Here is a 13,587-nt window from a genome sequence, read left to right as displayed (position 1 = left end):
GTAAGATTTTTATGGAATGGACAGTCATATAAACTTCAGATGGGGTTCATTCGATTTGAAATTCGAAGTTATAGTGCCCTTTTTTAGAGGCAGAAGCGATTTGAGAGCAATCAGACCCCCCCCCCCACACACACACCCGTCATTTCCCCAAACAACTCCAATCAGAAATTGGAGATGAAAATTTTTCATTGTAGTTAAGGGTTCGGAAAGTATACCTGTGAAGAAGACACTGCCCCCCCCCCCACAGCTCTCAGGACAAGGGTTCTAAGTTATGCCTGGGGAAAATATAAGGTTTTTTATAGAAAATATAGTCGTATATACTTTGGAGGGGACTCATTGGATTGGTAATCAGAAGTTCTAGTGTCATTTTAAGTCAAAAGTGATCAGAGCACAGCTACCCCCAACACATTTTGTTTTCCCGAGATGCATCCAATAGAGATTGAGACAGTCCTTTTATTCAAAATAGTCTAAAGATCATACAACAAAGCTTTTGGGGTTGATACAAACCACCGTAGCCTAGGAGCAATGGTTGTAAGTTATGCCCCTGGGGCATTTAAGGTTCTTAAGGAAGGGATGGTTGTTTAAACTCCAGAGGTGGTTCATTTGATTGAAAATGAAAGTTAAAATAAAAATGTTGTCTTTTAAGAGTCGAAAATGATGGAGGTCAACTAGCCCCCCCCCCAACTACCACTCTTTTCATCAAACAATGCTGATTGAAATTGTGGGATGTCAATTCCGTTTAAAATAGTCCAAAGATCATATAACAAGGCTTTTGGAGTTTGTACAAACGACGAGAGCTTTGGGGCGAGGGTTTTAAGTTATGCCCTGGGGGCATATTAGGTTTTTATGGAATGGGCAATTTAAAAAAAATTTAGATGGGTCTCATTTGATTTGAAATTCCGGGGGAGGGGGATTATACAAAAAACCCTCAAAAAACGCATACAAAATTTGTTTCTATCCATTTTTGTTAAGTTTTAAAGTCAGACAAACATTTCAAAGGGGGAGGAGTTTAAAACCCCTCCTTGAAAGAACACAGCCTTGGCAAATGTACATTAAACTGAAAATGCACATTCATTTGTATTTTTTTCAATGAAGAGCAAATCATGTTCTGATCTTAGCATAATGAATTTTGAGCCATCCTCATTTTAATTTCTACTTGGTTTCGGTTTGACTTGGTTTTTTATTGTCATTTATGTCGTTTTCGGGATTTATTTATTTATTGATGTTGATTTGTGGTAGCTTTATTTTTGGTACATATTTGCTTCTATTTTTGCTCATTTTAAGTTTAATCGAGTTCTTTCCTATTCTTTGAAAAACGTATTTTGTAGAAAAGTGTTTTTTTTTAAATTGTTAATAACAAAAGACAGTGAACATTTTTTATAGACTAAAGAAATCAATATACAAACTGACTATTAGTACTGCACATTAGGCCAGTCTAACCAAACTCACAGAATATATGTATATAGAATTTATATGTATAATGGTCCACTTTGGCTCTTCATTTATATAATTTAAATATTCCTACATGATTCTGGTTCAAAAAGGTACAACAGGCCTACTTTCTATGGAAATTCTGGAGCAGAGTTATTGTCATTTTTCTGTTCTGATGTGCATCCCAACAAACAAGTTGTCAATTCCTCAAGATTACTACAATGACATATCTCATAAATACATTTCCATTGTATCTTTCCTTCCAAATTGTATCTTTCTTACTTCAGAATTTAATTTTCTTGCAGTGGGTCAACTTTCTAAGATGTAATACTACTATTACTGACAACTCACTGCAGCACCAATTCACCTAAGGCAAATATAGCACAGCACATTCTATTTCACTTCAGTATATTCAAACGCTTCTGTGTTTATCCATCCCATGTAGTTCATGTGTCTTTTAAATCATTTGCTATGACATATTTCCACCCATTTGGGGATAATCTGCTTTTCCTTAAGTCTCAGATCATAGCCAAAACGCACAATCTTTGGCAATATGTCATCCTTCGTCCGTAAAATATGGCCAGTACATTTAAACAGTTCTTTTATTATAACCCTCGAAAATGGGATAAAACTGCATTTTTTTGTAGTTTGTACAGCCAGTACAAACAGGTACCAAAAGCTGTCCTCAGAGCATTTTTTGTTACACATAAACAAACCTTCCCAAGGCATCTGAAGCGCTCATACTTCAGAGCCATATTTGACTACTGTTATGCATGTGGCTTCTGTATGTATGTAGCTATTTTAAATTTTTTAATAATCACTATCCACCATCATTACTAGCCATGTAAGTGAGTGATTTTCTTGTTACCTAACATCACTTCTTCACTCTAATTTACTCTTGGTCAAAGCAAATTGGTCCTCTTAAAAGTGCTTTCAGACCTATTCTTGTACCATGAACTCTCAAAACCTCTAAAAATGCATTCAAATTCAAAATATTTTTATCTAGGACAATAGAATCATCTGCATAATCTAAGTCTAGGAAATCTTTACTTTCCCATTTGACATCATATTCTCAAATAGTCAATACAGCGTTCCTTAGGAAAGACTTAATCAAAATATAATCCATGTGAACAGGGATAGGACACAACCCTGCTCAATTTCTGATTCCACACAAAAGCTACTCCTAATCTTACTTCCTACCTTAACCGCACCAAGTAAAACTTTGGTCAATGCATTATTTCTCCTTCCATAAACCACAACCTCTTAAATTTTTTTATTTACAGCATCTTTTAATCTAACAATCATCAATATTTATTTCAGAAATCCTAATCAAAATAGCTCCCACCTATTTTCATGCAATAGTTTGGTTGCATGGTATCTAGCTCTTTTACAAGTTTCCATATTCACATCACTCCTATCAGCAATGAACCTCCTCCAGGCTGCATTTCTTTTCTTTTATTGATTAGAGTACCAGTTTAGGAAGCCTCACTCTGTTTTTAAACCTTGGGCAGAAATTTATTTTGGGGACAAATTTTTCATTTCCTCATGATATTCCTTTGAGCAAAATATTGAAAATCATATCTATCAATAGATGATGTTTCCTAAACTGGTCACATAAAATTAAGTCAATAATAAATTTCTGTATAAGTTCTGATCTGATGGACTAATAAGTCCATCATAATCAGCTTTTGCATAATCATACTATATCTTTGTTAATTTAACTTCCAGAATAGATAATCTTAAACTAATTTCTAAGACAATGTGATTGCTTTTCCATGATGGCAGACAAGAATCAATATTTGATACATAATCAAACTGGTTAAACATGGTTAAAACTCAACTTGGTTAAAACTAAGTCTGGTGATGAAGAAGTCTGACCAGATCTTAACCTTGTTGGCTCAAACCCATGCTGAAAAAAAAAGATTTTCAACAAGAGCAGATAGAAAATTTTGATCCCTGCTATTCTCAGAAGCTTCTGTGCACAGTTTTTGCTAATCTATCTTTGGCAGATTGAAATCACCAACTACTAGGACTGGACAATTATTTTTAGACAACTCATGAAAACACTCAAAAAACTCAAACTCAATCAGTTAAAAAATGACTTCTATAAAGTGCAACCAAATTAATTATTTTGTCTAGGACCAGTAACATGTATGTCAAGACAAATAGACTCAATTAAATCAGGAGATTGAAAATCCTGCAGTATGATAGTGAACAACATTCACACAAAAATCCCTCTCCTCTCTATGCTGTCACATTAACTTCAAGGGAATATTCATTTAAGTGCAAACAGTAAACAGATGGATCACTGTAGTTCTTTGGTAAAGCTTCCATGACTACTATAATTTGCTGATTTCTATTAGAGATTTTTGCACTAAATTCATCAAACTTATTGCATAAACTGTAAGCATCAGTATACAAAACACTTGACTCATCAATTTTGAACTTGTCCTTCCTATGGGGCATGAAAATTAGCCAGCTTCGCAAAGTCTGTTCCATTACTACCACAATGTATTTGCTAACCCTTTTTTCTGGCTGACATTTTTTCTTCAAGTTGCATTTTAAATGTACTGTAAGTCTTTTTCTCAGCAAGTTCTACACTGATTTGATCATGAGATATTCTGAGCTGAGGACGTCAGGTTTGAAGTAATTTCAATGTTGATAGGAGAAAATGACAAGCTGCATCCCATGGGGATCTAAAAATGATAATGACAAGCTGCATCACATGGGGATCTAAACATGATCTTAATTGGTCTAACTTTATTCTCTTGTGGTTTTCTAGGCCTCATAGAAAAACTGCACTTAAGGAAGCAATCTTGAAATATTTTGTTGTTTAAAACAACAAAATCAATGACGTTTTGTTCTCTTCTTGTCTGCAAATGCATGTTTTCTGCAATACCCAAAACTATCAGATTTTTGTAATTTTGAACAATATCTGACAAGTATTGACAGCTTTTACTAGATGGTGCAGCAAATGCCTTAAGCTTTGTTGTATATTTTTTTTGTATTTCTTGTTTAGCTGTCTCTATCACTACTTGCTTGACATCATCCATAGAGTATTTGTTTTGAATTTCAACTTCAAGGTTCAAAATTATTTGAATGATAGGATCCACTTCCTTCTTTAATTTGAACTTGAATTCTTCTCTGACTTGAGTGAAAAAGCTGCTCATCTCAGTGTGCACAATTTCTCTCATCTCCCTTTTAGCAGCAACTTTTTTGTTTAGCCTTTTCTGTTTGCAAAATGAACACCTCCAAACTGAATCCAATTACCAACTCATCTTTGTGAAAATTTGATATTCTGGCTTGCTCATTTCTACACAATCAATATACAGCTATTTTTCATAGTCATCAAACAAAAGTGCTGCCAAATCATCCATTAACTTTTTGTCACAAGATTTGCACAAAACTACCCCTTTTTTGGGGACTGCTGAAACCTTTCTGAACTCATTGTCAGAACAAGTAAGTCACTATCTAATAGCCTTAATCTGGCAAACCTGCCTGAAATAAATTTGGGCTGCAGAGGTTGGTCTAATAGATGATCAAGGGTTTCAAAAAATGTTCATTAGTCTATTCAGTGTACTGATGCCAGGCTTAGTCATTTAGAACACAAGAGTCACTAGTAAACAAGAAATTTACCACATGCTTTTCTTAGTATTGCCATTGTCTATTCAGATTGTGTCTTCAAGTCATTATAGAGCAGACATAAATAAAGTCATGCAGATGACTTTTTATTCTTCATACAATTATAAAGGATACATGAATAAAGTCTTATAAATGACATTTTATACCTTGTATGTGGGTAATTATGTATTTCTATTTATAGAGAAAAGATGATCATTGTTTAAATATTTTTGAAAGTCCAGCTGAGGCCAACAATGACCCCCTGATGTGAATCACTGTAAAGGAGCTTGTACAAATGGACTCCATAAGCACAATAGTTTACAAAAACACTGAAGCTTCATGGTGGGTGAATCTAGCAGTCAAATCAAGCAAGCAATCAATTTTATGAAAACATTATAAATAAATGTCAACTTGTATTGTATTCTGTTTTAAAGTAGGCTTTGTAGAATGTTTTTTTTCTCTTAAATATGCTAACAGGCATTTGGCACTTTATTTGATTCTAAACTAAATACAGTTTAGGTTATATAGTTTAAAAAAAAGTTGTCAGATATGTGAAGCATTTGTAATGTGAAAATGGTGATAAAAAATTGCAATAGAAATATAACTTCAATACAAAGAGCAAGGGATGATGCATTAGAATATTGTCCTATGTAAAGTAATACAGATGACTTTAATATAGGCTATGATTCTATTATAGGGCAGTAGGCCCATGAATAAAGTCTTACAGATGACTTTCCTGGTTTTCTCCTTGAATGCACAAGAATATCATGTAGAAGACATTATACTACCCTACTCTTACATTAAAAAACAACAAAAAGTCAAACACATGACTTTTAATATAGGCTCATCATTCTATTGGACAGCAGTGTTAATTAAGTCTCATAGATGACTTCTCTATTTTTTGTCTTTCTCAAACCTAAATGATGCACAAAAATGTCATACATGACATTACACTACCCTACTCTGACATTAAAAAAAAAGTCATACAGATGACTTTTTATTACATCATTCTATTGTAATGCAGCATGAATAAAGTCTTACATATGACTTTTTGGGTTTTCTCTTTATGTATATATAATGCACTAAAATATCATACAAAAGACATTAGACTGTCTCACTCCTTAGTGAGACAATATAATATATTTTGAATGACATTTTAGTGCACCATATTTATATAAGGAAAACCCCCCAAAAGTCACATGTAAGACTTTATTCATACTGTCTTACAATAGAATGATGTAATGAAGAGCCATCTGTATGACTTTGTTTTTCTATATATAAGTGGGGTAATATAAGGTCTTCTGGGTAAAACCAAATTTTTAGTGCTTTAAACTGGAAACTATGCTGCAAAGAAGTATAGTTTCAAGTTTAGAGGACTTAGAAATGTTAATTCTAGAAGCACACCCATTCCTGGTTGACCCTCCTCATCCATAGGGCAAACTAAAAATGCATAAAGTGGGCTTGCTTACAGGTAACATTATCTATAGAGCAAAATGTATTAGTCCATGAGCCCTGTAGGCAGCAGGGCAAGGTCTGTATCCTATATTCATTTATTTTTATTTATTTATTAATACCAAATATGGTAAGCTTTCAAGCTTGTTGCAATAAACATAATAAATAGAAGTTATGACAAAACTGACAACAATGCACACATACAAATCAATGAAAATAACAACTACAACAAACATTGACAGATAATACTATAAATTATTTAAAAATGATTTACTTTGAAAATTTGTTTCTGCTAGTTTTGTTTTGAATTTGTTTATGTCATCTGTTAAAAATATTTTAGGTGGAAGGTCATTTCATGGCTTCCACACCCTGCTGTAAAATGAATGTTGGCCTATTTTCCTTTTTGAAAGTGAGGGGTACAATTTATGTAGGTGATAATGGGTCCTGTTAGTGTCATTAAATGTGAAGAACTCTGATGTAGTTATATTATCAATGCCTTTGATCATACAGAATGTGTTAACAATGTCTGCCCTATCCCTTCAGAATTGAAGACTTGACAATCCTAGCCTGTGCAGTCTATTTTCATATGGCAAATGTTTCAAATACGGTACAAGCTTAGTTGCTCTTTGCTGTATTTTTTCAAACCTTGCTCTGTCATTTTTATTCAATGCATACCATACTGACGAATTGTATTCAAGTATTGGTCAAACTGTTGATTTATAAATGGCAATGAATGAATGGAGATTAAACTTACAGAAATTCCGTCTAAGACATAATAGCTGATAGTTTGCCTTACAAGTTACTTCAGAGACATGCTTGTCAAACCTAATACTAGAATCAAAATGAACACTAAGGTCACATACATTTTCAACAGGTAAGATTGAATGTCCAGCAAGATGGTATTGGTAACTTTGTTCTACTTTGCTGAAGTAATGGATGACCCTACACTTATTTTCGTTGACAAACATGGAGTTAGCATTACACCAATTGTGCACTGCATCCAAGTCTTTTTGAAGCAATGAAGCTTCATCTGAATTTGTCAAGGAGTGGTAGAGCTTTACATCATCTGCAAACATTTTAATTGTGGAATGGTGGGCAACAAGAGGCAAGTCATGAAAAGGCAGAAAAGTACTGGACCAAGGCAACTACCTTGTGGAACGCCACTTAAAACTATCTCAGCAGAGGACAAAGCATCACCTACAATCACTTTCTGCATCCTGCCTGTTAGATAATCACCAACCCAATTCAATGTTCTGGCACCAAGGTGATATACCTCACACTTTTGAAGTATAAGCAGAATAGAAATTTTATCAAATGCCTTAGAAAAATCTATATAAATGCAATCAAACCTGAAACCTTCATCTGCCATCCTATGGAAGTTAGTAATTACTTCTAAAACCAGTGTATTACATGAACGTTTTTTATGAAAACCGTGTTGAGATGGATGCCAAAGAAGATATTGATTTGAAATAATTTTGTATTCTCTTGACAATTTGTTTTTCCATAACTCTGGAAAAAAAAAATGAAGTGTTTGATATTGGTCTATAGTTTTTAAATTGCGTTTTTGTGCCACTTTTATACAGGGGTTTAATTATTGCTTTTTTCCATGCCAAAGGGCAAGTACCAGATGCCAGACACAGATTATACAAATATGTCAGTGGTTCAGTGAGTACTGTTGCAAGCTCTCAGTTCATATGGTTTGAAAATTCGTGATTGTCTGGTGATTTATTTGTGTCAAGATGCTTCAAGACCTCAAAAACTTGTTGATCATCAAAGTCAGAATCATCAAAATCTGTTATTAAACCTTGTTTGAGTTTTTTTTTAAGTTTTACTACTCTTTGTTGAATAAATACAGAATATAGACCTTGCCCCATGGCTCTTGGACTAATATGCTTTGCTCTATAGCTAATGTTATCTGTAAGCAAGCCCATTTTATGAATTTTTAGTCTTGTTGGAGGGGGATTTTAGAAAGCTAAAAAACAGATGGACTTCTCTATAAATGACAAAGAGACAATATGCAATCATCAGAATCTTGCTATTTGCAGTAATATGCCCTTTAGAGCACTTGGAATGAAACTAAACATTACCATCTTCTGTATAACATTTTAGTGCATCATATATGTCTAAGGAGAAAACTAAAGCATGATATTGTTTTCTGTTTGACTTTATACTGCATTCTGAACAGTAGTAATGACAATATTCTATTACTCAGGTATAAAAAATTTCTATTAGGCTACCAAAAAAGTCATCTGTAAGATTTTATTCATTTTGCTTTTTAATGGAATGATATATTAAGAAGTCATCTGTATGACTTATTGCCATTCTAAATAATTAGCAAAAGCATGGTATTGTCTTTGGTTTTGACTTTATACTGTATTGCAAATAGTAGTAATTGACAATAATTTACTGGTTAAACATAAGGAAAAAGTTTTTTATTACCAAAAAAGTGATCTGCACAACTTTATTTAGGTAGCTTTATGCATGAAATTATGTAGGCACAGACTATAACAAGCTATCTATAAAATTTTTTATTTTGGTAAATGTTTACTTTTGTTCCAAGTACTCTAAAGTGTGTATTACTGCATATAGCAAGATTCTGACAATCATATATTATTTCCTTGTCATTATTAGATAAGTGTAACCATTTCTGGTTGACCCTCCTCCTCCACATGGCAAACTAAAAATGCATCAAGTGGGCTTGCTTACAGGTAATATTACCTATAGAGCAAAGCATATTAGTCCATGAGCCCTGCAGGCAGCAGGGCTAGGTCTAGTCAAATGAGGTTTATTAAATAAATATAGAATACAGACCTTGCCCTGCCTCCTGCAGGGCTCAGGGACAAGGCTAATATGCTTTACTCTATAGGTAATGTTACCTGTAAGCAAGTCCACTTTATGCATTTTTAGTTGGCCCCATGTAGGAGGAGGGTCAGCCAGAAATGGAAGCACTTCTAAGTGCTCTAAACTGGAAACTAAGCTGCTTTGCAGCATAATCTCTAGTTTAGAACACTTGGAACAAAAGTAAACATTTACCTTTATTTTTTCTTTATGTTTCAGTAAGGTAATATAGTTTCTTTTGAATGACATTTTAGTTGGATCAATGAATTAAAGGAGAAAACCAAAAAGTCATCTGTATAACTTTATTCATACTTATCTATCATATTTGATGTTCAAAAAGTTATACAGAAGAAAAGTCACTTTTGATCATTCTCCATGCTTAGAGGAAACATAATAATGTAAATCATAATAGTTGTGGCTTATTATACATAAAGGATCAATGACTATGATAGCCAAATGTTGCTCAAATATAATCTTGATTGGTTTTAAAGGTCCCATGGGTTAGCAAGTTTTTTTTCTGTAGTAAGTGTCTTTTTAAATGTTTAAACAATTTTACCCTACATTCAATAGGGCAAAATAATTATACTTATAATATTAAATAGGCTATTACAATCAGGCTAATTACAATAAGCTCTGTTGACCACATAGTTTATCTGACCCAGAAAACTAAAAAAAAATAAAGTAGAATTCTAGTTAAGTGACTTCTTGCTATCTCAGGAAGGGGTTAGGTTAGGAAATTGAAACTTTCAGGGATGAATCTACACACTAAAGTATGTCCTGGGAAGGTATTTTGAAGTAACTACCTCCACCCCTTCTTTCTCTAGAGGGCCCTGACCTTTGATGACATTTAAAAATATGTGTTATAGAAGTGAAACTTTACATATATAGATCTTCTGCTTGATTCCATTTTATAAGGTTTTAAAGATATACAAATACATTTCCTAAATTTTGAAAAAAAATATTGATATGGCTCAAAATTCTACTCAAATAACAGGAAATACATTTTCAGAACTAAAGACAGAGAAAAAGCAACTAGTAACTGAAAATTAAGGTATAATGTCGTTTTGTCAAATTTCAATAGGTATAGACCTGTCTTGTAGACAAATTTCAGGGCCCTCTAGAGAGAGAAGAAGCAGAGGTGGGTACTTTAAAACACCTTCCTGGGACATACTTTAGCCTGTAGACCCATCCCTGAAAGTTTCATTCTCCTAACCTGAACCCTTCCCGAGATAGCAAGAAGTCAATTAACTAAAATTTTATCAACAGTACTATAATTAGTACTAAGACCTCTAATTCTTAAAATTCGTAGATGAAACACAAAAGCTGTACTGCCATAGGCTACCCAAGTAATACATACATTGCTGATCTCGCCACGATTCATTGATAGTTTCTTTACATTAATGCATGTATCTAAAGTACTGAATCACGTTTCATTTCAGGGTGTGATGCGTTCTATGCTTTAATTCACTCCATTTTTTATTAACTTCTTTTCTATTAGCCTATATGCTTTATCCTTTCTTCCGTAGATGATAAATATAGCGAAATGTTACAGTCGATTTTATAGCCATAGCAATGATAGTTAGGCCTGAGTCTATCTTGGAATAATTCCAATTCCAGAATTTGTATGATGCTATACAGACTGCATACAGTCCTTTCACCCCTTTGACTTCAAGGTGGCACTATCAATCCTTCTTTTTCATCCTCTCTTCTCTTCTGTTTGGTTTGTGGGATGTGCGAGCACTTGAGCTACCTGTCCCCAGCAGTTTAAGGCCAGGAGGCCGGCCGGTACCAATACGGTTCTTCCTACTCACTGTCGCTCTCTTCTGCACAGTAGATCTTCATTAATAAATTAGCTCGTTTTGCATTGTCTTTTTCATAATTTGAATCATCACCCTATAGATCGGCCTTTCAGTATTAGGAGGTAGTTGAAAACTAATGATGGAGTCAAACATTTTTTCAATCTCTTGTTTTTTACAAATTATCTTAATCTTATTCGTTTCAGGTGCAAGTATATGGCAATCAAAAAATATGTGCTGGGGAGTTTCCTCTGTTGTTAAACACCACCTGCATAGTGGAGAATGATACAAATTCCATTGAAATCGGACAGAATTCAGAAATTCTGTTCAGATTTCAGTTTATAGTACTACACTGTGTCTTCTCTAGAACGAAATGGGGAATTTCGAAATGGTAGACACTTTATTTGTCCACGGCGTTTCATATATCTCGTAGGTTCCCAAATTTTGATTCTGGATGGGGGTCAATATTTGCTGCTTCATTTGCTAGCCTATCAGCAGTCACGCTATGAATCAGTCCTTTATGACTAGGAATATGCTGGAAGCAAACAAAAATACCACATTTTTTAATCTTTGTAGATCATCTCTTATTAATTTTAAATCTGAATCAGCAGCCTCATAATTTATTTTTCTTATTAATTGAATTGCAGAATTTGAATCTGTAAGGATTAACACATTCTTTGACGAAAGGTTTAGTCTGGCCATAGTTTCAAGTGCTTTATGTATGGCAAATAACTCTGCTGACAGAATTGAAGTGTGGGATGGAAGAGTTGCTGATATATTCAAGGAAACACGAGGAACACACACCCCTGCTCCTGCTCTTGATCCTTTTACTGAACCATCCGTGAAAGCTAGAATATGTTCAGGAATGTGTGAGGATATCTTATTAGCAAAGAGTTGACAGACATACTGATCTGAATAATGTGACTTGTTTTTAGAAACTAACTGAAGATGACATTCAGGAGCCACCATTTCCCATGGTGGAGATTTTGGAAAAGGGTAACTATCCGCCTGTTCATTTTTTCCAATTTGGGTAATCTTTTAGATAGTGGCTAAAAGAAGATAGTAGGTGTTGGGGCTTGGCAGGATTTCCAAAAGTGGAAGGAAAAACTGCATGGATTTTGCCATATGTTTGCATTTTTGTGAAGTAGCAGTTTCTCTGCATAGTAACCCTGTCTTTCAGAGCAGGTAGTCCAGAAAGCTCTTTGAGCTTAACCACTGCAGTATGTTTGTGGAGCCCCAAAGCAATTCTGATGTCTGAATTTTGGAGTGTCTCAAGGGTATTGAACAAAGTAACCGGAATATTTGTAAGAAATTGTATGCCATATTCCAATTTAGATCGAATATACATTTTATAAAAGTCAATAATCATCTTTGGTGAAGATCCCCATTTAGATCCTGCAAGTCTTTAAATATGGTTGTTAATATGGTTGCCATTTTAAACGAGAATCAAGAATCATGCCCAGTAGCCGAACTGACGGCTCATAGACTATCTCACTCTCCTCTATCCTTAAGGGTTTCGGAAGGGTTACTTGTCGTTTATGGAACACAATTGCTTTTGTTTTTGGTATAGAAATGGGAGTCCAAAAGCTTTAGAAAACAGGCACACATCATATATGTCTACCTGAATGATGTTTTGGAGTAAAGTTATGTTCTTATGTCTGTTCCACACAAGGAGATCGTTAGCAAATTCTCCATGTTTTGACTGGCTTCTAAGTTTTAGTTCAGAAATATATAGTGTAAATAAAAGAGGGCTTATGACAGTTCTTTGTGGGAGACCATCTTCAACTTGTTTTCTTACAGACAGTATTTCATTTATCTGTACTTGAAAGGAACGATCACATAATAAATCCATTATAATTGAGATCGCCAGAGGTGGAAAATTTTTATTATGCATAATTTCTTGTAACTTTTTACGTTTTACATTCCCATATGCATCTGTCTAATCAAACAATACAGCAATACCAACTTCGCCCTCCTGTAAAGCATCTGTCATATCTGTTTCTATTCTATCTATGTTGTCCATTGCACTATGACTCTTTCTAAAACTTGTCTGAGATTGGGGTGGATTTGGCAAAACAGTGTCTAGAGGTTTGTTCATGAATGTGTTTGCAAAAATATCAGCTTTTAGGAAGTCAGAAGTTATTAGTTGACCCTGGTGTTTTATTTCATATTTGCGATCATCAAGTGTCATTCTCTTGCCGTTCATCTTGCTTACGTATTGGTGAATCTTAGATATTGCAGTTTGATGATCTATGTTAGTCATAAATTTGCTGCAGTAGAGCATAGCTCATTCCACCAATTTTTAATTATCTTACTGCCAGTTGGAGCCCAAGTGTTGGGGCATGTCTTGGGAATTGCTTTGTGAGCAGCGTCCATCATAGTTTTGTTAAGTATTTTTACTGTATCATGAATTTGGGAAAAATCATCAAGTAAATTATAATTGGCTTCT

At 34.2% G+C, this 13,587-nt stretch overlaps 1 protein-coding gene across 1 annotated transcript in view; it reads right to left on the bottom strand.

Annotated features, from left to right (window-relative positions):
• LOC136035442 (uncharacterized) overlaps positions 1–10,873 on the bottom strand; it is a 49,983-nt gene extending 39,110 nt beyond the window's left edge. Inside the window, exon 1 of the mRNA XM_065717250.1 lies at positions 10,700–10,873. Within this exon, the coding sequence (XP_065573322.1) occupies positions 10,700–10,723 (24 nt within the window). The 5' untranslated portion in view covers positions 10,724–10,873. The remainder of the gene's footprint in view (positions 1–10,699) is intronic.
• Between the last annotated feature and the right edge of the window lie 2,714 nt (positions 10,874–13,587).

This window comes from Artemia franciscana, chromosome 14 (genome assembly GCF_032884065.1).
Source record: "Artemia franciscana chromosome 14, ASM3288406v1, whole genome shotgun sequence".
Lineage (NCBI taxonomy): Eukaryota > Metazoa > Arthropoda > Branchiopoda > Anostraca > Artemiidae > Artemia > Artemia franciscana.
This window is presented reverse-complemented; position numbering and strand designations above follow the sequence as displayed.